The sequence below is a fragment of the Myotis davidii genome, unplaced genomic scaffold (assembly GCF_000327345.1).
Source record: "Myotis davidii unplaced genomic scaffold, ASM32734v1 scaffold189, whole genome shotgun sequence".
Taxonomy (NCBI): Eukaryota; Metazoa; Chordata; class Mammalia; order Chiroptera; family Vespertilionidae; genus Myotis; species Myotis davidii.
Window position 1 is genome coordinate 3,602,389 of NW_006383017.1, and position 25,334 is coordinate 3,627,722.

At 43.1% G+C, this 25,334-nt stretch overlaps 1 protein-coding gene across 1 annotated transcript in view; it reads left to right on the top strand.

Annotated features, from left to right (window-relative positions):
* PTPRG (protein tyrosine phosphatase, receptor type G) overlaps nucleotides 1-25,334 on the top strand; it is a 531,589-nt gene that overhangs the window by 342,578 nt on the left and 163,677 nt on the right. Inside the window, exon 5 of the mRNA XM_015558213.1 lies at nucleotides 7,135-7,230. Within this exon, the coding sequence (XP_015413699.1) occupies nucleotides 7,135-7,230 (96 nt within the window). The remainder of the gene's footprint in view (nucleotides 1-7,134; nucleotides 7,231-25,334) is intronic.

Here is a 25,334-nt window from a genome sequence, read left to right on the forward strand (position 1 = left end):
GCTATACCTGTGGCATGACTCACTGGGGTGTTGGCTGGCCCGTGAAACAATTTGCTTTCATCTTAATTTACATCTCTCTTCTGGTCATGAAGAAAGTAGCAAAGATACATAATAATAAAAAGGGAGAGCTGTTTAGTTGGTTCTTACTTCTCCAGTGCATGTGAGTAGCGAACCTTTATTGCAGCGATGCCAGGAGGTAAGCGTTACTTCTATTTACAGAAGAGGACACTGAGCCCTGGAGATCTGCAGTGTCTTCAGTGGACAAACCAGGTCTCCTGCTGTAGCCCACGTTGCTTGATCTGCATTTAACATCACCCAGCCACGTAGGCCACCAACTTCATGGACATTTCCTATAAGTCACAAGAGGGTGAAGTGGGTTGTAACAGGGGCTCCATTCTCTAGCGGAAGCCTGTTAGAAGAAGTAAGAAGGATAGAGCTCAAAGAAGCTCCAAAAGTAACTGGGTGCAGAATGGTTTCATATTGTGGTGCACAGACACATCTACCTCTATCTAGGTATGTTTGCTTCAAATCAGCATGACATTGGGAGTGTACTAGTCAGGGTTATAGACATATAATTATTATATAGATCTATAGGAGGCTGGTGCTGAGACCTGTATATCTCTTGTGGGATAGGGAAGAACGAGAAAGAGAGATTGGGATTGTAAGGGATCAGCTCACTCATTTGTGAAGGTGGGCAAGAATGAAATTTGCAATGAGGCTGAGAATTCTAGCAAGGGTTTGGTTTCTATTGCAGTCATAAGTCCAAAGGCTGGAAACTCAGGGAGAACTTCTGTGTTGCAGAAATAACCTTGACAAATAACCTTTACAACATCTATTCAAACACCTAGAATAATGCTTGACTAAACAGCTGGGCACCATAGCCTTGCCAGGTTGACACAAAATTAACTATCAAGCTAACCATCATGGGGGTAAAAGTATAATAATGATCTTGTAAATAGAAAACTGGGAGTAAAAAGTGTTCAGAATACCAGTATTACAATTCTAAATTGTGTTATATGTTTTTATATATCATATAGAGTGTGTTCTTATCCTTTTCCTCCATAATATGAATCAAAAGATTTTCTTTTATTGGAGCATTAAAATTTCAGACTGGAGTTGCTTGGATAGGAAATTATTTGAATTGCCTGCAGATTAAAGAGAAAGTAATATAACCTGTGTTTAGCATAACCACACCTGGGGCCACTTAGCCATTTCACAGTGACTTTGGCATATATGAGCATTTTCTCTTTAAATCCACCTGTTCTCTTAATATTCTGATCTATCCTTGCTGCTCACCTTGTTCTGTATTCCTAGAGGTAGCAAGAACCTTATTACTGGTATAGTGTTTGGGCTTTATCATTTGCCAGTCCTTGCTTCCAGTCACTCAAAGCCCCCATTCATTTTATTGACTTCAAATATAAGTGACTAGTGTTTATAATGAGCATCACTGTTCCAGACCAGCCTTGAACTAGGCAGATAGATGTCCTGCCTGCATTGATCTTCCTGTCTGATGGCAATGGCAGAATTAAATAATTAGAACAGGTGGCGTTAAGTATGTGATCTGGTCAATAGCAGTAAAAGTACAGCATGATCCAAAACTCAAGTAATATTAACAACACTTACCAAAACCTTCATTCTGGCTTTATCCTGTACAAATCCCCCAGCAGTGGGACCTGCAAGTCATTAACTGGGTTGGATTTCCACTGTGCCTTCAGGACACATTTTCATTCTTAGGCAACTGTTTCTCGTCCACCTTCACGTGCCCAACTGGCCTTCTGCAGGTGAGTGCCAGTGTGATTAGAAAAATACCTCTCACCCCTTCCTTCTCTTATCTGCCTCCTATGTGATAGCCTTTTCCGTTACCATCTTCACTTCCTCCTGTTCACATCTCATCTGTTATTTTCCTGTGGCTTTTCCTTTGGGTTCTTTCACTCTCATTTCAGGTGCCCAAGAGTATCCCGGAAATGTCTGGTGAATTATCAGTAGATTGCTGTTTCCTTACTTACTTCATCATGAGTTTTTCTTGGGCCATGTATGTGAGGGGACGGGGGTGCATGTGAAGAAGTACACGGTGGTTTTTTTTAGAGGAAATGAAAATGTAGTATCTTCTAAATCACAAAAGAAGGTCCTGTTGGATTGTCCATTGTGTTGGGATAGTTCCTCTTTGTCACAGAGATCGGAGAGCTGATGATATGTAAGGATAGGAAGTCCACCTTCAATGAAATGTCCCCTCTTGCCCATTGCCATTAATATTTTAGTATTTATTTAATATATGCTTTACTTGACCATGAGCCATTTTTGCCTGATGCTTTTTTCTGATGCATTTGTCTATGACTCAGCTTTGGCATTCAAGGGAGGGAAAGTTAACCTTGTCTTATTATTGATATTTTGGTCTTCGCAAGAGCAGTTGTGTCTTTATCTATCATAGCGCCCTATCCATAATACACAGTAAGTAAAAGTTTGCCATTTGGAAGGAAACATAGTGGTGAAGGTCTTGATCAACTAGGATTGGAGAGATGAGGTTTCACAATCCCACCCTCTATCCTTATGAGCCTGTAAAGTTAGAAATGCTTGCCTCCTTTGGCTGTAAAATGAGGATCGTGGTGGTACCCACCTCAGTGAGTGTTAAAGAATAATAGTACAGTGCCTGGCATGCAGTAGGAACTCACTAACTGTTTGAAAACCAGCATTCATAAAAATATAGAAGACTTCAGTGTGCAGATTTGTTGTTTTCTATTCATTCAGCTCACTACAGAGAGAGAGATACAAATTGGAAACCAGGGATATACATGGTTTTTAAATCAAATTACAACTAGAGTTATTTTACAGGTAAGGCAGATGAAAGGGGAAGCTAAGCAGACGTTTTGTCATGACTCTGCATGCATCATATTAGTACCCAAACCAATAAAACATTGACCGCCAGCAACTCTATGCTCACAGCACCCATTTCATCTCCCTCCCATTACGTGGTAATGTTAGCATTTGTTTAGGCATTTTCCATATCTATATTTTAGCACATGCTTCCTGCTCAGTCGTAGGGCTTTTCCCCCTGTAAATTCGATTTTCCACTGGTCAAGTTAGGCCATATTATACTGTATGTTATCTGCCACCTTGATCTGGCTGGAGAAATGCCTGGGGGTTTTTCCAACGCAGCCATTTCATAAGGTAGAAATGGATGATGTATCCAGGCCTGTGATTCTTGCTCATGTATTGGAAAGGTTGCTTGGAACTGGTCCCTTGATTGTGTCCGGGTACAAAACAGTCTGCAGTGCCTTGTAGTGGAGCTTCATGCAGTTTGTTTGTGTTGATGGGAGATTTACATATTCCACAGCACTGTGCCTGGTGAGGGACACCCATTAAACAAAGTTGATCCAACTTTCTTTCCTTGCAGAAAGGGTCCTGCTTGGAATAGACTCGCACAGCCTACAGGTATACAGTTTTCTTGAAGAACCGAAGTATTCTAATCTCAAAAATATTTGGGAAGCACTGAATTAGTGATATTTGGTCTTTAAATACCATTCCTCATTAAAAGGAACCAGGGTTCACTCAAGAAATGACCAGTTTTAGGACCAAAGCAGGGAAAATACATAATGAGCTGATGAGGAGGTCTTAACTAATGGAAATGGTAGGAACGTGGCAGTATGACCAAGGAATCTGTTTGAAGTCTCCTATTGGGCAAATCTGAGACAGTTTGGGCATCAGCAATACTGATAGGATGGATTATAACCCGCTGGATACAATAAAAACAAAGATAAATGATTCCTTATTGATATAGACAAATGAAGGAGTGAATAAACTGGAGACGGGAAGGCGATTTCTTACACTAGAATGCCATGAATGGACATAGGAATATGGCAGAGTGAGAAAATCATCAATGGATACTAAAACTGGTAGGTTAAGGTTAGCTGAGGAAGAGGGTATTTATATAATTCAAAATATTTCTACAAAGTACTTTTTAATTACAAAAGGAGAATTAATAATGTTATAGTAGAGTAGCCTAGCAGACATCACCTTAACCATGTGATCAAGTTCAACATCCATTTACTGTGCTTCCTGGCATGGTGCGCTGTGAAGACACAGTATTACTACTGTGGTAACCTACCCAGAATGTACCCTGTAATCTAGTCCTAAAAACCATGAGTCAGGCCCCAATTCTGCACAATAACTGGCCTGTACACTTCACCCTACCAGAGTGAAGAAAGGCTGAGGGGCTGCTCCAGATGAAGGTTGGGGGTGGGAGGGGTCAGTATAGAGACATGACAACTAATGCAAAGTTTGATCATAGATTGGATTCCTGGCCTGAGAACCCATATAATGACCCACAATGGGCTTATTTGGGCACTTGCCAGAAAAATGCACTATAAATGAGATAATAGTGTTGCATCAAAGTGAAATTTGCTAATTTTATAATTATACTGTAGTAATATTTAAGAGAACATCCTTATGCTTAGAAATTATGCACTTAAGTATTTATAGGTGAAGGGGCATATTATCTCCCATTTAGTAGGAAATTACTCAGAAAAAGTCTTGCATGTGGGGAGATAGAGAGGACGCAAGTGGAGTAAAATGTAAATAGTTGGTAGCAGTGGGTGAAAGATAGGTGTGTGCAACAGTTAATCGATCCCTTTATTGCTGCGTTTTCCACATCCTTTCAGCTTACGTGCATCATGGTTTTTCAGGAGGATGATTGCTGGACAGTGGGCGTCACTTACTTTCACACTATTAGGAAGAACACACTTTGGAGGATGCTCTGAGTGTGGCTCTTGAGAGCAGGTACAGAATGTTGATGGGCTACTCAAGGTATTTAGTAGCCACCCAACTCCTTCCAAAGGTACTTTTGGAAAATAGGTTTCTAGCCTTTTCTCAAATATGTCTCATCAAGAATAAAACTAAGATAACTTAAAGTCCATTTCACTCAGCAAAACTCCATCTACTTATTTACTCTCCTGTTGAAGATAGCTTCAAACGTTAGCATAATTCAGTAGACTACAACGTGAGAGGACTAGCCAGGAAAATTGATATTTCCAACTTGTGCTGCCGTTCTTTTTATGAGACATTGCATTATCCTGATGGGTGGAGCCATGACTCAAAGACATTTTCTAAAAATGAATTTTCTCACCCAGTTGTAAATGAAAGTGCCCTTGAAGAAGACTTAAAAGTATTTTGTATCAGACACTATTCAGGTGATGCATTACACAATGCCCCGCCTGGCACATATGCCAAAGAATAAGAAAACCTTCTGTGAACTTACTTAATTTGAGGGCCTGAGTTTTAAAAGGAAAGTGAAGTGTAATTTTCTGTCTGTACTTCTGTGGAGTATCTTCCTTGGGTAGTAGCCATGTACCCAAAGCAATTCACCCAGCATTAAACTGTTTTAATCTGCACCTCATTGAATGGATTTTTCTCAGTATAAATTCACGATGTCTAAAGCTGTCCAAACCCAAATACAACACATTTGTAAGAAGCTGCAGTCTCAGTGGGAATTCGCAGTCTGAGGAAAATAATTCACTGTAAGAAAGAAAATCCTCGAAAAGAATCTACCCATTCTTCTACCATTTACTTGGGTACCTGTGTTCTTCTAGAATCTAGACAGTGTCCTGATTTAGATACCAGACTTCACCCTTCAGAAAAGAAATGTCACCTTGTTCTTATTGGTGAACTCAATTAACATCTTGGTTAAATCAGTCGACAGGACTCTGTTTACCTTTGACCTGTACTTCTGCTAGTCTCTATGATTATGTTTTCCCCACTGGGAATTTATCATTAATCGGTATAAACTCTCCAAACTCCGTCTGGGGTAAGGAGCAGGGTCAATGTGTAAGATTCAGTGGAATCACATTCTTGTTAGAAATTTTAGGATGTCTACCAATCGTTAACTTTACAATATGTGTTGGTGGTAGTAGTGACGATGGTGATGGTGATGGTGATGGTGATGGTAGTGATTGTGGTGGTGGTGGTGATGATGGTAGCAGTGGTGATGGTAATGGTGGTGGTGGTGGTAGTGGTAGTGATCATGGTGGTGGTGGTCATGGTGATGGTAGTGATGGTGGTAGCGGTGGTGATGGTAATGATTGGTGGTGGTGATGATGGTGATGATGGTGGTGCTGGTGGTGATAGTGATTTGTTGAGCACTGATGAGGTCTACGTGTGGTGCTACATACGCTAACTTGTTTGGTCCCCATACCCACCCTACCAAGGGTAAATACTTGATTGTGTACATGAGGAAGCTGATGCTTAGAAATTAGCTTGCTTACCTGAGGTCTCACAGGCAAGTAAATGAGGAAACTGGAATAGAAACCCAGTCTGTTATTTATTTATCATAAATGTGGTCTCAGGAGAATACTCTGTGGTCTCTCTTTGTTCTCTGAATTGTGAATTATCAGAATGTTCAAGCATTAAAATTTCATAATGATTTAAGTTGATTTATCTCTATTCTGCTTTTTGAATAAGAAATCCTAGCCAAATGTAAGAGAAATTATCTAAGGTTGGGCTGAAAGCATCTGGATTTTACATTCTTCCCCTGATGTTTAATCTTAGCCAAGATAACATCAACTTTCTGAAGCCCTAGTTCCTCATTTATAACCGAGTGCAGTAATTTCTGCTCTATCTTCACAGGCATTGTTAGATGGATTGAGTGAAATAATGAATGAGCTAGCTTTTCCCAAACTGTGAAGGCATCATTATTATCATTACCATTATATTCCTTTGTGGAGTCCCTGAAATTCAGGCTATTTCTCCAGGTTACTGAGAGACCCCTTCCATTTCTCACCGTTAGAACGGGCGGTGTTCATACAGATGTGCCCATCTGAGCATTTATAATTTTAACATGTGGACTGAATCTCACAGCTCAGTTTTTTACTTCAACGTGTATAGCTCCATTAAAAATTTGCTTCTTAATCAGGAACTTCCACCATAACATGAGCATCCGATTATAAGAAGGTGCTGGTGTTTTTATTTTGTCGTTATGTGAGAAGATGTGTGTTTTGGTGATGTCTGCTGAAGTAATTTTGTAATGAAAAAATATGGACAGATGAATAATCTTAGTAAGTGGGGAATGGATTCATTGTACTGTTCTCTCTACTTTGGTGTAGGTGTGGAAATGTTACCAATACACTCTTAATTATTCTTTTTCAGATGCAGCTTTTCTTTTACAATCCAGACGACTTTGACAGCTTTCAAACTGCCATTTCTGAAAACAGAATAATCGGAGCCATGGCCATATTTTTCCAAGTAAGTTAACAGTGGCCCAAGTCCCTCATCCAGGGAGTTCTTCGAGTATTTTTTTTTTTTAATTCACCGAATTGTTCTGTGTATAACGAACGCATCTGTTTTCTAGTTCACACCTGTCTAAATGAAAGATATTTCATATTGTCTAATGTGTGATTTAAAATGTAAATAAGTATGTTTAGAAACATAATGAAAATTTTTGCATGAATTATCCTGATTTTATTGCCACTTGACTGGTACACAGATTGAAGAACACATTTATCATCTAAGTTACTTTCACTGCTGAAGTGTTTTGAACGGGTTCCTTCAGCATATTAAGAGGCTGATGTAAAGGAAAAAAGTGATTTTCTTTGGAACAACTTCAAAATTTGACATTATATGCAAGTAGATTAATAAATGGCATCAGTCACTTCTCTGAAGAGACCCCTCTTTACTCGCTCCCAGAAATGCCCAACTGAAGTCCATATTGAGACCATTTCTCAGCTACTCTGCGTATGATTTGCCATCATGTCTTTCTCTTTTTAAATGTGGGCTATTTGCATTAATGAGTGTTGCTGGCTCCTGTATTGATTTTGTTCCTAGGAGCCAAACTTTTCATCCTTCCACGGGTAATGTTGTCGAGACTTGTTAATGTCAAATCAAATTAATATTGACCAAGTAGCCTAGAGAGACCCGGCGCTTTATTGTGTGGAAGGTAACCTGAGCAGTAGGTATGTGACTTGCCTTTCAGTCTTAAAATTTGCCAGAGACCACACACAGGTGTTCCTTTACCAGTGACTAATTATATCTTCCTGAGAAGTCAAAGGAACATCGAAGAAGTCAGCACCTTCCCTGACATGGTCCTTTACCCTCTGCCTTTGGGGCAAGCTCCTTTGTCATCGAGATGGAGCTGCTCGTTTTCAGTAATTTCACTACTCTTTTTCGTATAAAAAAAATGATGGAAAATTCTCTCCACTGCTTATCTCTCTCTCTTAACTACTCTCTCTCCCTTTCCTTCTTTTGAATAAAGGCACAAATTAGAGGAGACTATATGTAGAAAATTGAAAAACTAATATTCTACTCAAACATCAAACACAATAGCAGTGGTTGGTGGTCATCAGCTGGGTCATGGTACTTGTTTTCCAACTGTGGGTTCTGACCTTCTGGTGGGCTGTGAAGTCATGTACATGAGACCTGACCAGCATTTTAAAAGTACTGACATAGAATAGAAAAAAAATCAGAAAATATTAATATGTCAAACATAATGAGCTTAATTATGTTTGTAACACTTTTCTTTAGTTGTTTATATCCAGAGCGACGCAGGGACTATGAACTGGGTCATGTTATAAAATGTGTTGGTTTTATTGTGGTTATCCGACAGATATTTTGGAAATCATCTTTTGTATTGTACATTGGGCTGATCTCTCCATTGTCCCCATTGTTCACCCCACATACTTTTTTCCTGCACTTTTCATGAACCGTAGTAGAGTGTAGAGTTTTAAGAGTGTATTCACTGGAGGAAAAACTGTTTGCTTTGAATCCTGTCTCTTCTACTTAACATCTGTATAATGGCGACTTAGTAATTTAAACTTTCCAACCTCAGTATCCTTCTCTGTGAGGTGGGGTGGCAACTTCTACACAATCAAGATTGTAGAAGTCATTACATGGAGTCCCTAGTACCGGTCCTGGCACATAGTCAACACTGGGACATGACAAATGATATGTGTCCATGTCCATCCATCTGTCACTATAGGATAGAGACCCCATGGTGTGCGAGTCTTCTTTGCAGGAACAGAAGACTGTTCTGGACCCTGTCCTGTTGGCAGCTCATTTGGGTTCTGGCAGGTCCCCTTCTGCTTCTAAGCCATGATTAGGATGCCTTTGGCAATCCTGGGGTCACTTGAAACGTTCCTAAACAATTCCCAGCTATGTGGTTAATCCCTTGTTTTTCTGTTACTGCTTTCTTGTCATGGTGCTTTTCAGGTAGTTGGACCTCTACTCCCCTAGCCCTGCCCTCAAATCTAACCCCATCCTCCCCTGTCGTGCCCACCATGACCAGCTCAGCCAGGCCCTGGGTCATCTTTCTTGTGGGAAAGTGCATTTTACAAATGTTTTTAGGAGCACTAACAGGGCTGGTTCACAGCATGCTCTACCCCAAAGCGTTTTATTTTTCTCATTCTGTAAACTCTTGTTAAATATAAGACCAATTAGTCTCAGGCAGGGAAAGCACGTTGGTGTACAAACCGCAAAACACCTCAGTGGGAAATCCAGGATTTGAATTTTAAAGGATACCTAGGGCAGGACTACTAGCTCACATGCAAAGAAATGTAGATGCATTTTATCTAGTAAGTTCCTCTCTGAATTTTGGCTTCCTGTCCTCTAGACCCAAAATAGCCGGCAGATAACCTGCAATGGGACAGCATTGCTGTGGTGAGCTGCCCCCATAGTTTCCCTTAGAAATGCGGTTGTACATCAGTTCATTTGTACGTCTGAGTTCAGACTGCCATGCAATGGAAAGGGAAGCTTTATTTTTGTGATTTTAATTTCACAGTCCAGTTAGATCCCATACTGTGAGATCTTTGTATTTTGAGTCTTCCCACAGGAAAATTAAATTTGGGAGCTTGATATTTCTCCCTCAAATAGTCAGTTAAATCTTGGTATATATTTCCCTATTCAAACCTGGCATCACACATGTTGGCATTGAAGGAGTATTTACCATCCCTTCAGCACTGATTCAGAGCCAGGAATACTACCAGGTGCGCCATTAGATAAAATACATGGGATCAGCACCTGCCCACTAGGACCCCACAGTCCCACGTGATCATGGCCAGAAAGCGGGGAGTGGAGAAGCTTCCCCACTTGTGAGGAGGCTGTGCTCTGACTTGGTGCCATGAGCCCACCTATTCATTATCCCGAGGGCCATGATGCCAGTGGCCCGAGCTCATGCCTAGGCAAGGCTAAGCCCACACAGATGTTGTAGCCTTGATGCTGACTCACATTAGAATAATTTTTACATTCATTTTTTCATTATATGTTTCTTTTTCCTTCTCATCATGTGCCCATTATTCCATGTAATTTTAGCTCTCTCACTGCCTTTGCTATGATTAGATAGGATGAAGTTCATGTTTCCAAAACAAACACAACCTTAAGGGGCACATAGTTGACCAAACCATAGTTGACCTAGAGTAGAGGTTGTCCACAGGCAGGCCGCTTGTGGCTCACAGGAGTAATGTCTGAACAGCCATAGCATTTACAATTCTTTTCTTTAGTTAAACATGGGAGGTTTTACACATGACCTGCAGGTGATATAGCACAATCAAAATCTGAGCAGAGGCTGTTGGTCTACTTTGAAGGGGCCTTGCTTTCCCATTGCATCAGTCTTCTTCATGCCTTCATGTCAGCATGACCTTCAGATCAGGATCCCAAGCTGGACTCCAGTAACTCTGAGTGGTAGCGGACATCTTTCAGTTGCAGGCAGAGCTGAAGGTCAGTGTCAATGCTGAAAGGCGAGCCAGGTCTTTCTGAGTGCTTGGTGTGAACACCAGTGAAGGAAGGAATGACCGCCTCCCTGTATGGAAGATAGCAAACCTTGGCAGCCATATATGGTTGTGTGCATTTGGGCCCACAGAGCTCTACAGGGTGCATTCACTTCATAGCCACTGGTGGGTGGAATATTTATTACAATTCTCCCACTCATGTTAGTAGTGTGTCTGAAAGAAAGAATGCCTTGTTTTCCAGTTCATATACACCTTCGCACCAGCAACACTCTGGAAGATATAGTGGAAAGTAAGGATAACATTTGATTTTAAAGGATTTTCAAATTAATCATGTTAAGAAACTGGCAAGGGATAAAGACATTTGTTAATCCACTGAAGAAATAATTAAATGCTTGTTTAAGTTATGTAAGGCAAAAATTAAAATGATTATTTTCTGTTTGTTAAAGTAGAATCTCCAGTATTCTTGACCATTAGTCTGATTTGAATTCCTGTAAAAATGTAAAATACCAAAAGTCATTAAAATGCTCCTTTAAAATATTTTATTATTCTGATAATACTCTACCTGAGTTTAAGGTAGTAAAAAATAAGAAAACAATGTTTATAGGAAAGCTAAATATAGCAGTGGAATGATTAGACAATTTGTAAAGGATACTTCAGTTTGAAAATAACTGGAAATATTTTGTTAGCTCTGATTTAAGATTATGGAGTAGAGAGTACCAGTACTCTCAGTGACCTTCCTTTTACGAGTAAGTAGGCATATGTGTTTTAGGTTTGAATCTTCCATCATAACTCTCTGAATTGGATTCTGATTTGTTTTTCTTTTTGATGATCTTTTCTTCACCATTCCTCATGAACACTTCCCTCATTTACGCACCAGAACTGAAATGCCTTCGAACCATGCAACTATCTTACTGACTTTCAATCTGATGCTCCTAGATGCTGGGTAACCCCAAACTTCTTATGGTTTTGATTATTGTAGTTTTTTCAAGAAGTACATAATCATCTTTGAATTTTGGTTTGGAACATCTCATTAATGTTATGGCTTTTGAATACCTAAAATTTTAGTTCTATTTCCTGATTCCATTGAACTCTGGAGTTATAAATGCATGATCCTTTAAGAGCACCTACATTTAGAAACTTTTTGTGATATTCTTTGCGGCTTCCTTGTTAGACCTGTTTGGGTGTAGTCACTTCTGAAAAATTAGCATCAGACACAAAGATATAATATTTTCGTCATGTCTGCATCCAGAGGCCCAGTCAATGGCATTGTTCTTGTACATTTCAGAAATAACTAAATTGCATCCCGTTTTATTTAAAGGTTGTCTGAAAAGACTTCTTTTGAAGACTCAACAGTTCTACCGAGGTTTCTTCATTCAATGTTAACAGTTTTACTTCTACTGGGAGAGTTGAGCCCCTTTGCACCAGTATTTATTTTTTTTAAATTTCTACCCAGAATCTGCCTGCAGTCATTTGGTCTTCCCCAAGGTCCGTAACTCAGTCATTGGCCCCCTGTTCATTTCTGCCCTTATTTCAGAGTTGAAAGCAAACTTAAAAACTGAAATGTTTCACAAGTTGCTGCCACATTCTTTATGTCATGTCGGTGCCGACTGCTTAATTATTTCCCTCCATCTGGAGCAGCTTCGTAATTAAATGAAATGGCAGCACCTGGGATTATTTATAGACACTGAGGAGGCCAGGGGAGTTCTTGATGACTCATCCATCCAGGGCTGGCCAGGAAGCCTTCCCTCCACCTCTCTGCGTTTCACCTTCCCTCTACCCACCCCACCCCCAAGGTAGATGTGATTTGTCCTTCCTGTAATCCCTGTTTCTCTTAGCTGCCATTGGGCATTAAGCCTATAGTTTTACATGCCTTCTTCTGCCCTTGTACTGTGAGACCATTGAGGATTTGGGTCTTACTCCTCACTTTTGATCTCTTGCAGGAGGCTAACTCTGGGGCTTTGTTGTGCAAATACTGAACTGAATTTTGTGAAAACATATTTAGATTCTGTAGTCTTGATTACAGGAACAACTTGACAACCTATGGCCTGTTAGAAGTAGGCACTGAGAGCTGTGGGGTTTGCAGTCCGAGTCTTGTTTCTCTTCTCTTTGTACCCATCACCAGCCTTTCCCTAGGCCTCACATCAGTATCTTCACTAAATTACACCTCAGGACTGAGTTATAGGGAACTTCTCAGGATGCTTACCATAACATTAATGATTTGAATCTTGGAAAAGCATACCTAGGTGGATATGGCAGCATCACCTAAATACGATGGTTATATCAGAAGTATAAGACCCTTGAGATGGCCAAGGAAGGACATTAAACTGAAGAGGATAGGTCTGCTGATTTATTGAGGGTAACTTTCTGACATGGGCTCCATTGGGTCTAACATGCTATTAAAGGGATGTATCTCCTTTTATGCTTGTAGTTGTGAAAAAGCAACAGAGCCTTAAAAATCTTAAAGTAGTAGTGCATTCAGAGACTTTATTGCCAAGACCATTTGGGTATGTCTGTGTCTCTGGATGTTTTAATAAAGTTTTCTATCAAAATGCTTTTATCTCAGCTGGAGAGACCCTGAATTTTTGCTATTTGTTTTTCTAGCTTGCCTCTATCCCTAGTAATTCCTTCCTAGGGTCTGTCTGTGAAGGTTAATGGAGTAGTTTCTGTGTGCTTCAGCAAACATGTATGTATGTTTCTTGGTATTGCTATTCTTTACATGTCTATATTTTTCTCCCCCCTCCCTTTTTTCTATCAGATTCTCTAAGTAAACAAAATGTAATATTTTCTCATCTATTTATTCATGTTCTCATTTGCTAACTCATTTGCTCATTCTGCAATATTTATTAAGCACCTTCTTTATAGCATTCTCCATGAACATTACAAATACAGGCTCAGATTTGTGGCCTGACCTCAGAGTTTATGAGAAACTTTGAGTTGGCTTTTGAATTCTTTCATTGACAGTAGCATTATTTTGTCATTGGGAGGTAGGGGAAGATGAAATGTCAATAAATTAATACAAGAATTATATCTTCTGTATAATTTCAAAGTGATAAATATTTTATTTTGTGAGTATGAAGTTCCTATCTGTAAATTTTAGAATTGGACTCTCCTTTCTCTATGTATCTTCAACTTCTTCTATTTTTTTACATAGCAAAACACCACTATTAAAGTATTGGTTGTCCCATGGTATATTCCAGAGCTATAGGATCTTAACCCCTTAACCCCTTAGACCTAAATTGATCTTGTTGATATTTTTTTAACCATCCTGAGGAATCTTTTTCTTCTTTTAATGAAGAATAATTTAATTCTATCCTTACTATAGGTCTATTTATTTTATTTTGTTTTTATTACTTTACTTTTGACTGATCACTACTCCATAGGAAGGAAAGGAAGAAAGGACAGAGAGATAAGAAGGAGGGAGGACCTTGGCCAGTGTTTCCAAGTGGTTAGAGCACTGGCCCACACACCAAAGGGCCTTGGGTTCAATTCCTGGTCAAGGGCACATACCTGGGTTACAGGCTCAATCCCTGGCCCCCTGGTAAGGGGTCATGGAGGAAGCAGCCAATTGATGTGTCGCTCTCACGTGGATGTTTCTCTCTCTAGCCAAACTGGTTAGAGCGCCACTTCCGGTCAAGGGCACGTACCTTGATTGCAGGCTTGATCCAGGAGGCAACCAGTCAGTGTGTCTCTTTCATAGCAATGTTTCTCTCTCTCTGTCTCTCTCCCTCTCTGCCACTCTCCCTTAAAAAAAAGATCAATGGAAAAAATATCCTTGGGTGAGGATTAAGAAAAAAGAGGGAGGGAGGGAGGGAGGGAAGAAAGAAAGAAAGAAAAAAAAGTAATTATACTCATCTACCCAACACCCACAACAGAAAAACGAATAAGTATTTTGAATTAGAAAGCATATGAATTGATGCCTGAGAGTAGTGATAGGTTGTTAAAACCTCCTTCTTACACTGCTTTTCAGGATAATTGCAATAAACTAATATGATTCTTAATTTATTCCTTCCCAGTTGCTGCTGTTTGAATATCATCTTTCTCACATTTTCCACATCCTTGGTTTTATCCAGTTATAAGTTCAATTCTTTCACTACATTACCTAAAAGTGTAATTTCAGAATGTTTTGGGTTGATTAAGAAGACTTTTTTTATACACACACAAAAATTAAAATACATATGTTCCAATTAAACTATTTTAACAGCTAATTGGTTTCATAGGACTTGTCATTAAGTGAAGGCCAGAGTCATCTTTAATGTTCAGATGCAATTTTAGAGCAGATTTGTGGATGTACAACATTGAATTTATAGTCTATCAGGTGTTTTCAGTGCATCTCCTGGCTGCAAATGGCCTGTAATTCAAACTTCCTCTTAACGAACATTACCGAAGACTATTTAATAATTGGCGAAGCATTGCATAGTTCAGAAGCTTTGAGTTCTTTGAATGTGACCATGTAAAAATCTTCTTTAATTAAATCATTGCACTTCAAGGACAGTTAGCAAGTACTTTGCCTTCATCATAACCAGATAGTAGTTTAGTATCTTCATTTAGTTTAGAATTTACTTGTTTTGACCATTAGTTCTCATACACTTCCTATAATTTTTCATAGTCTCAGAGAAAATCTTAGGAACTCTATAGTGATCTCCCTAAAATGAAGTGAGATACCTGGCCTCTGAGGAGTTAAGGGGTTAAGATCCTGTAGTTCTGGAATATACCAAGCTGAGGATTCTAGTTTCATGACTCTCAATCCAGTTGTCTTGTTTTCCCTAACTGTGTCCTCCCTGGAGTGTGAACTAGTAGATTCCCTAGCTGATTAGACCTCTTGGGAGAACTCTACCCATAAAGTACTTTGCATCCCACGAGTAGAAGCGACTGGCAACTTCCCTCTCCCCACTCTTCCTCTCCAAGATAAACTAGTTGAAAAAGTGTTTCTAGATAGAATACAAATAGTGTTAATAACAATTAGCATTTATTGTGGACTTACTTTATGTAAAATGCTAAAATGAAGTCCCTACATTAAGTATCATCCAATTTAATCTTCTCTTCGGACCCTCTCAAGGTGTTATTACACCCATTTTATAGGTGCAGAAGCTAAGGCATGGAGCTTTTTCAATATAAATTCCTCAAGATTCCACAGCCCAATAAATGTTGGAGCCAGTATTCAACAGAAACAGTATATTTCCAGGGTCTGTGGTCTTAGAGGAGTACCAACTGGGAAAAGTTGGGTATTCAATTGAAGAGGGTAGAGAAGGAAGTCTATATCACTTGGTCCCTGTTATTATCATCTATATATAGAAAAGCCCAGTGACCAGAATGGCACTGTGGCAGCCAACCAGCCTGACCCAGGGCCTGATCAGCCCCCCACACCGGATTGGGGGCAGGGCAGGTTGGCCAACCACCCGTGCCCCTCCCCCCCCGTCCCGCCCCTGATTGGTTCCCAACACCCTGATCAGGGGCAGGGCCAGCTGGCCAACTGCCTGTGGCCCCTCCCCCTCTCTGGCCCAGGCCGATGGGCCCCCATTGGGCAGGCCAGCTGGACCCCACCTGTGCACCAATTCGTGCACTGGGCTTATAGTGTGTATATAAGTGCTTTGGGGACTTGTCAATTATGCTGGAGCCTGAAAAGTTATTTTCTTGTAACTTAAAATTATGTTCTTATTCTTTTCCCCCATAATTAAATCCTTTGATCCTATTCTAATTCTCTCTGGCTCTGTACCTGTGATTATTTTATAGATCTGAAGACAAGTTTGTTGGTTTGGTTTTTCTTTTTCTTTCTTTTTTTTCATGAAAAGGCTATAAAGAATATTGAATGGATTGCGTGGTTAGATAAGGACAGTGTGAATGAATGGGGTAAAGTTTTAAACAGTGATTTAATAACTTTTTTAATGGAAGTAGTTCTTTCGGAGAGGAGGAGGAGGAGGGAGGGGGGAACAGAGGATTTTGCCCCCCGAGGGACAGGTGGCCATGCCTGAAGACACTCACTGTCACACTGGGGCGGCCAGTGTTACGGTGGTGAAGACTAGAAATGCTGCTCAGCATCCTACATGTGCAGGTTGCCCCCGCCGTGGAAAACTCACTGTCTGGCCTAAAATGTCTGTGGTGAGGTCGATAACACCTGCTGCCTGGTGATTAACTGTTTGAGGGCACCTGCATGTTTTAATCTCAGTTGGTTGTGGGGGAGCGGGTGCATTGGTGGCTATTTGGGTTATGTATAAGCTGATAGGAATAAATAATGATAATAATAACTACAGTCTCATGTCTGAGAATCCCCTAGTCCCTGGCCAACCAAGGTTTAGTCAACTGGATTCTAAGATCAGGTGTAAAGATTTAAGTGCAATTTAAATGGCTGTCTCCCACAGTTGTGTGGAGGACCATTTGGAAGAGGAGAAAGAGAAGGGCAGAGGTGCAGAACAAGCAGAGCCAGAAAACCACTTAGGATTCTGGCTCAGCATCCCTAGCAAGAACGGTGGATGAGGCAATAGGGACTACAGGAATAGCAAATCCAAGACGTATTTAGCAAATAAAGCCAGCCAGATTTGGTGACCGATTGGATATGGATGTCGGAGTTGAGAAGGACCCGTGGGTGAAGCGAGGACCACAGGAGCAGGAGCTGGGCAGGAAAGAATGGCCTGAGATGTGGGGAGATTTCTAAATACAGACGCTCTGTAGATATTTACAGGTGTGAAGCTTAATCTCGGGGGAAGCGGGGCTAGGAAAGAATACGGAATCATTTATATGCATGTGCCAGCTGAGATCAGGAGAATTTTTGAAGTCAAACAAAAAAGGTTTAAGTCGAGAACATTCTGGAACAGCAATATTATGGGACAGAATTCAGTTAAATTGTAAGGAAATGTTGCTAGCCTATTGCTAAATGCAACCATTATAAAATATCAAATTGTACAAACTTAAAACTTTAACTTAATTTTTAAAAAAGGTAATAAGTAGGGGGGAAAAATTAAACTTACATGCCAAAATGCTAAAGTTGGCGTTTTCTGCATATTCCAGCTTCATCTTGGTGCCCTTAATTACACTCATATGGGTATTCGTTCCCCAGACACTGCAGTGATTTGTGAAATAAGCACCAATTTAGTAGGACATTTATTTGGCCATAAAAATGGTAAACAAAGATAAGAACATGTGCAAACGCCTTTGAACTCGATATCAGAGGGAGCTGGTTGGAAAAACTGGAAGATCAATGCAGCTCCCCTTGGCAGTTGTAGGAAAATCCGCCCCCGACACCCAAATCCCTGCACTGCCCGGTTCCCATGGCGTCACAGAAGTCGTTCCCCGGGGCAGGCTTTTAAAGCTGTGCATGCTGGTTCTACTTTAGAGGTTTGTTACTGTGTCTTCCCAGATCTTTTTTCTCTCTGGCCATCTAGGCATTGCCTCAGAAACGATTAAGCACCTTTCACTGTGTGAAGCTTGCTGCTCCTCACGCGGGGTGCTGCTCCGTGGGGCTGCTCTTAACTGCAAGAAGCTTGCAGCTCTCTTAGATTTAGGGTTTACACTAACGCTGCTGTTTGTTTTTTCTGTCTGTAGTGTCTTAAAATCTGTGGTGCGTCCGCACCATCCGAGGCCCAGTGCTCTTGTTCGTCTGTGTATTCCGGGTGATGCCTGCCTGTTTCTTGCCTGGACCTCTGACCTCCCAAAGCACTTGTCACGTGCACCACGTGGCCTAACTAGAAAGACAGAGGGCAGCTGGTGTGCACAGATCTTTCGTGGGTGGTGGGCCGATTCAGTCACTCATACAGGACGTGACAGCAGACTGGGAAACTTAATGTGTCCACCTCTGTGAAACCTTTTGTCATTTACCCAGTGCCCCTTTCTTCTCTAACACCTTGATCATGGTAAGACTGCTTGGCCAGCTGTGCTATTTTTCAGGAGTGCAACTCCTGTGTTTGTGAGGGATTAGGAAACAGACTGTGGGAGAAAGTCCGTAATAGAAATATTTTATCCTTCATGCCTTTTCACTTGCAACAAATGTGATACCGTGAAAGGCACAGTAGTTGGGACTCCTACTGTTTCTTTATGTTGCCTGCCCAGGTGTCTTTTGAGAAAAGTATTTGGACAGAATCTTCCTTTTTAGGGTTTTGTAGGGGCTAAGAAGTGTACCTAGGCATCGACTGGCATGGCACATGTGGACAGTAGATTCTGTGCCCAGCCCTTCTTGTTCTCTAAATAGGCACTACGTTACGTGATTTTGGTGTTCGTTTGCAAATTCCTTTGTAGCTGTGTATACAATGATGAGTAAAGCTAATTAACTTTATATCTTCCTTGTTTGGAATTTGGATTTGTCCAAAATTGCAGTAAGCCAGGACTTACTTAAGAAAGTGTTGATTGGGTACATCAATACTATAAATCACTTTGCAATGGAAGGGATTTGCTCAATTTTTGTGTGTCAGTTGGGTATTATCACCTGATTTCATACAGTTTTCATTTGGTATTAATCCTTTGGTTATAACAGAGAACTCACATCATACATACGGATTTGGTGAGGGATCTCCTAGAATCACAGTGCTAGTGTGAACCACATTTAATGAAATATAATTGCTTATCTCAAAAGCAATAACCAGTTCTGACTCTGATCATTTAATTCTGGGATTTCTCAATCCACATCATTGGGGTATAGGCATCCTTGGGCACCATTCTAATGTGGTTTCAACCAATTATTTCTATTTTTAGGTCCTGGTTCTTTTTTTTTTTTTTTTAACTGAACCGATTACAGGTACACTTCACTGTATGGTGTTTCGCTGAGAATGTGTTTTCATCAATGTTGAGGCAAAAGGCTCCACTAACAAAATTAGAACTCATTGAAGGCTCGAATGATGATTAGAATTTTTTTTAGCAATAAAGCATTTTCAATTGAGGCACATACCTTGTGTTTTTAGACATAATGCTGTTGCACACTTAATAGTGCCGCCCAGTGTGCATATAACTTTGATATGTACTGAGGAAACAAAAAATTTGTGACGTGATTTATTGCTGATACTCACTTTGTTGCGGAGGCCTGAAACCAAATTCACAATATCTCTGAGGTATTCCAGTGTAGGGTTTAGCACCAGAGGGCTTAGACATATTTGCAGCTAGCGGACACAAAGCCATTTCCTAAACCTTTCAAGACAGGAAGGGAATGGTTAGAGCCCCATCTGAACTTGGTAGCTTGGCTACCCTCTTGTTTTCTTTCTTTCTTTTTCATGGGAATGAGCCTGACGCCCGGGTGCCTCTGTATTTTGAGTTGCACAGGCAGAAGCTGCCCTCATCCCCGTGAACTCTGCAGACAGGTGAACCCCAGGCCTTCTAACAAGGGGGTTTCGGTTTCTGATTCTCTTTGAATATAAACAATAATTTTTAAAAAACAATAGGTGATAGTTACGGACGTGGGTCATGTATCAAGCCCGCTGCCCGTTCTGCCAAGCGCCCCGCATACGTTAGCCTACCCGATGCTCATGGCACTTCTCTAAGGAGGAGCATCTGCTCCCAGTACCTCCCCAGAGGCTGTGATGCCCTTTGAGTGCGAAATCACGGTCTAGGAGAGCCAGGAAAGACTTGGGGGTTGGCGTGAGAAGGTCTGTGCTAAAATCCTGTCTTGCCACTTACTACTTTGCTCCCTCTCTGCCTTCGTTCCTTTGTGCAGCGCATGGAAATGTTGATATCTGCCTGCTTTGCTGTGACCTTGGGGTGAAAGTGTGTATGTGAAAACACTACAGAGCAGACAGAAGCACTAAACATTTGTCAAAACAATAATAGTTTGATCATGATGATAATTACTCACAGGTGGAGTTGAAATGCTGCAATAAAAGGGGTTGTTTTGAATGATTGCTTCCCCTGGACACGTTAAGGTAAACACATTGTGTTGGTGCATCGAGTCTGTGCACCGTCCCCATCCGCCTGTGTTGTGGTGCCGGTGCTTTAGTTCCCTGGTCGCCTTGGCTCGGGGACAAGGTTCTGAAGTGGTGGTGGTGGTGCTGTGACCCTGACATTCAGGGGGAGGCAACCAAATCCAATTCCTCGAGGAGCATCTGCATGTCTCTCACCGCTTTGCCGAGGACCTCAAGTAATTGGTCATAACGCCCTGGATAGTGAGATAAATAGTCAGTTAATTGGAGGGGCTGGTCAGCTGGAGAGAAGGTAACACATTGACATGGGCCCAGATGCCGCCCTTGGTGAGGACGCTATTTGGAAGTAAGGGTCCCCATCACCTTTTTTTCTGGCCCCTAAGTGCCTGCCTAATTCATAGTAGTGAGTCCCTTTCCAGGGCTGAAGTTGTAAGCCAGGCGGCCTTTTGGTGGCCTTGCTGTGCTGAGAGCGTGTTCTCTTTTATGGGTGTCTTCTTGGTTACAGGTGATTCAGCAATAATGCTATGGTCGGCACAGGTTTTACCTGCTGTGGTGTGTGAGGAATTGCCTGACCTGGGGATTCATTCCACTCGTCCCCGGGTCAGTGTGGACCGAAGGTTGGGGTTGTAAGTGGGAGGTTCATTCCCTTCTGCACTCGGCAGCTGTGACTGTTCCCTCATCTAAAGGGATGAGATCACCCCACATGCACACCCCTCCCTCCTTCGCTCTTGATGCCCTTCCGTTGCCTTCTGTGTTCATTCCCTTTGCAAAGTCACTGTGGTGTCCCATACACAATGGCCAGCACCGTGTCCAGAGGATAAATAACCAATACAGCACAATCCCTGTCATCAAGGAGGTTTCTTCACACATAACGCGCGCGCGTGCGCACACACCCACACACACACACCCTGTAAGCTCTCTAAGACCAGGACCTGAGCTTGTGGGATGCTGTAATCTCAGTGCTTACAGAGAGAGGGAATGAAAGCAGAGATCACTTGAGAGACTGCGTAATGAAGAAGAGCCTCTAGGTCCACACTGTTTGACTAAGTCCCACTTTTCCCCATTAGGAGTAGCAGACTTCAGCCACGTTCACCTGACCTTTCCATCCCTCGGTTTTCTCGCCTGGAAAATGGAGAAAGCCATGAAAGACCAACCTTGGAGCGTTGGCGTGAGGCTTGTATTAGTTAATGCGAGTGAAGTGGACATGTCCCTGGCATATTGTAAGTCTTCACTAGTGTGAGCGCTCATAACTCAAACACTAGCACGTACTGTCATGGGTGCCGGCAAGCATCAGCCACCGGGTGCAGCAAAGCTTAATTATGTGGGAGTTAGTGCGAGGACCCTGCCTGTGTGAGAGGCAACGCGTTCTCGCCTCAGTGTCGTGTCACCTGGCATTTGGGCTGAGCATGCCTGGACCAGTCGTCCTCAACAGTGGCTGCATGTCGGGGTCACGGAGCCAGCTTTAAATCGTTCTCATGCTGGGACACCCCCCACACTCAGGGTCAGAGCGGCTCAGGAAGTTCTTCAGGGCAGCGCAGGCTGAGATCTGCTAATGTGGCCGGGCCCACCCCCACCACCACCCCGACCCCGCCAGCTCTCTACCTGGACAGTCCATTCATTCGGGTCTTACTCTCTGGGGTTCCAGTCTTCCTGTGAGTGGGGGACCCTGATGCCCCTCCCTGCCTCCATGTCTCAGGCACCCCTCCCCCCAGTCCCACTTGGATTCTGTTCCTATTTTGTAAGGAAAGGTTTCAGGACAAGCCCTTGTCTGTCACTGACTCTGCCTTGCTGTATTATGCAAAATAGTAACATTCTCCTAGGTGTCAGGGAGCTGCACCATTTGTCCCACCTCCTAGTTTGAACCAGGAGAAAGCCAAGGGTGAGATTTGTGGGCGATGACGGGGATGGAGGAGGACCACGGGCCCCAGAGCTCACCTGAGTCTCCGAATTTCTTCCCTGCGGGCGATGAGCAGCAGAGGACGGCCAAGCCCTTTACTAACCCCAGGACAGTGACCCTGCATGGGGTGTTGGCCTGGCCCTGCATCTGCTTAATGCTGGCAGTAGAAGCCAGGGCATCCGCTCCAGAGGCTGCGGCTGGGAGCTGGGCAGGCACAGGGCTGGGCATGCTTCCTTTCAGAGGCCCGGGTGTAAGGGCCCCCCCTGCCTTGGAAGGAGGGGGGTGGTGGAGCAGAGCTGGGAGCTGGAGGGGGAAGAACTTCTTCCCAGTCACTAGGTGTGTATTGGTACGAATTCCTGCTCCCTGAGCCCAGGAGGGAATGTGGAGAGAGGGCAGCAGGTTTGTACCACCCCTGCCCTGCTCCTTCTGTCTCTCCTGTTATGTTACAGAGGAGACTTATGTATCTGTGGGCCAGTTTACACCAGTTAACTCCTTCGGTGCCTCAGACTTATGCGCCAGGAACGCCTGTTTCTAACTAAAAAATGGGGAAAAAAAGTCACAGATCTACTCAAAATTGCCCAAAGTCACAGGACTCGAAAATGGCATCATTTGAACCCACATCTTTCTTTCTCTGGACCGCTTCCCCTCGGCCTAACCTCAGTCTTGGGTTGCTCCCAGGAGTATGACCTGGGGTGTGCGCCCTAGTAACAGTACTTGGGATTTGAAGGAAAAGTCTTTACTGGGGAAACCTGTATTGTTAGACCACTTTTCCTGCCAGCAGATCTCTTAAAATTTGGAGGATCTAAGGTTCTGTGAGTTTTATGTTCTCACTAGCCTGCCTAGGGAACCTAGCTTCAAGCTCATCACAATGGGTTTTTTATGGTTTTTGCCAGGCGTCTCCCCCAGTCCTGCTGCTTCAGTAAAGGATGTAAATGTGCTAGAATGTTCCAAGCCCAGGCAGCACCTGCTAGAGGTCTCAGTGGCAGAGCCAGGCCTCCCCCAGCCTGACACCCGCCAAGGCCATCCAGGGGCCGTGCTGGGGACTCACCAAGGGCCTGGAGAGACCTGGAGGCTCAGGGGGTTCTCCGTGGGCTGGCACAGCCCTTGGCTGCCACTGAAACTTTCTGGAAGCTTGGGAGCAGTTCCGCGCACATCTGGCTGTGTTCTGCCCTGAGGCGTTTGGGACCTGCCCAGGCTGGGAAGGCGGGACCTGCGCACAGGAGCGCATCTGTCCACCCTCCGGCTTACAGAGCAGAACGCTCACCACCTCCCTGTGGCCTCCTCCAGAGCCCGGCGGTGTAATCGTCCTCTCTCCTCTCGGCATTATATATGATGAAACGTCGCACAGCGCTCTTCTGTCGGGCAAATATGTAAAATCAGCCTGGGTACCCGGCAAAGTACCTTCACTTACATCCTTGTTAGAAAAGCTTCATTTAAAAATCCCTGGGCCATAAAGCAACGCGAGCGCAGTGTTTGCCGTCTGTGTCGAGGGGGCCCTTCTAGGCAGCGTTGCTGTCAGTTATGGAGGAGGTCAAAGCTGTACTCCTGCCCCGGGGCCTGGAGTGAGGCCACCAGCAGCTGTCCAAGAGGACATTTTTGCGACTTGGTTTAGGCGCCACCTACCCAGGCTCTCTGGATACACATACGGTGGTTGGACATCACAGCTGTGCCGGGTCGAGGGCCGCCCTGCCCTCTCCTTGGGAGAAGAGTGTGGCTATCCGCCCTTTCCACTTTACGCAGAGTGGCCTCTCGGTAGTCATTCACCAAATGGTCCTAGTAGCCCCGTGTGTGCCAGGCGCTCGGCCAGGCTCTGGGCTGCCTGCTGGGACAGCCATGTGGCCTCGGCCCTTCTGGAACCACAGTCTGTCAGGGGACTTGGTGCTGATCACGTAGAGGTGCCGACGGACCTGTGATTTCACATGTTGCGTCAGTCCCCAGAGAGCATGTGACAGGGTTCACACCCAGTTTGGAGGTCACGCACGGCGGCTACCAGAGACAAGAGTGAGCAGCATTTAGCTGGATCAAGATGTTCTCAGCACACAGGGCAGCATGATGTGAGGTGCCCCAAGGCAGGAGAACTGAGCGTCCGGGGACCTGAAGGATGCCGGTAGGGCTGCAGCTGGACCCCACGGGGCCTTGAAGGCCATCGGCTCTGGACTCTTATGGGGGAGCCATTGCAGAACCGGCTGGGTGGGGACTAACTTGGCCAGCATTTGGGAGCAGATCGGGACGGATGTGGTAAGAAGACCCAGCTGGAGAGAAGCTTGGAGGTTGCACTGCCATCCATTTGTCATCAATAAAAGAGATGGTGGGAGCTGGGACCTGGGGGGAAATGATCTCTTTCTATTACTGAGATTGTCGGAATTTTATGTTCTTATGTTAGGAGGAAGAAAATTAGTTTCAGGCTCTGGGAACATGCATTTTGAAGCAACTTAGTGACTAATGAAAATAACACTCTGGGGTAAGAAAGCTGGTCAGACCGGGTTTTATAAATGCCACTCACGATCGAGTTTGTAGAAACATCCTCATTTTTGTTTTGATACTGGCAATTTTTCTGCGCTCACTTTTTGCAGCTTTTTACATTTGCTGTTTTCTCCTCTTGTGCTTATTTCTTTACATGTTTTGTGTGCATTGTGTGAGTGTATTGAGTGGGCCTTCTGTCTTCTTCAGGTTCCATTTTAATTTTGGAGAGTTGGGTAGGAGGGTGGTCAGGATTGTTGGGGCGCCAGGCAGAATGGTAATCAGGACTCTCCGTTCCTGTGCACATTTTGCTATTTGTTGTCTCTGCAAATATAAGTGGCTATTTCCACTGTGGAAGTTAATTTTGCAGCCATATTGTATCAGACCTCTTGGGGATTCCATTAGTGTGTTTGCAAGTAGTCCTTGGATGCCTAATATATA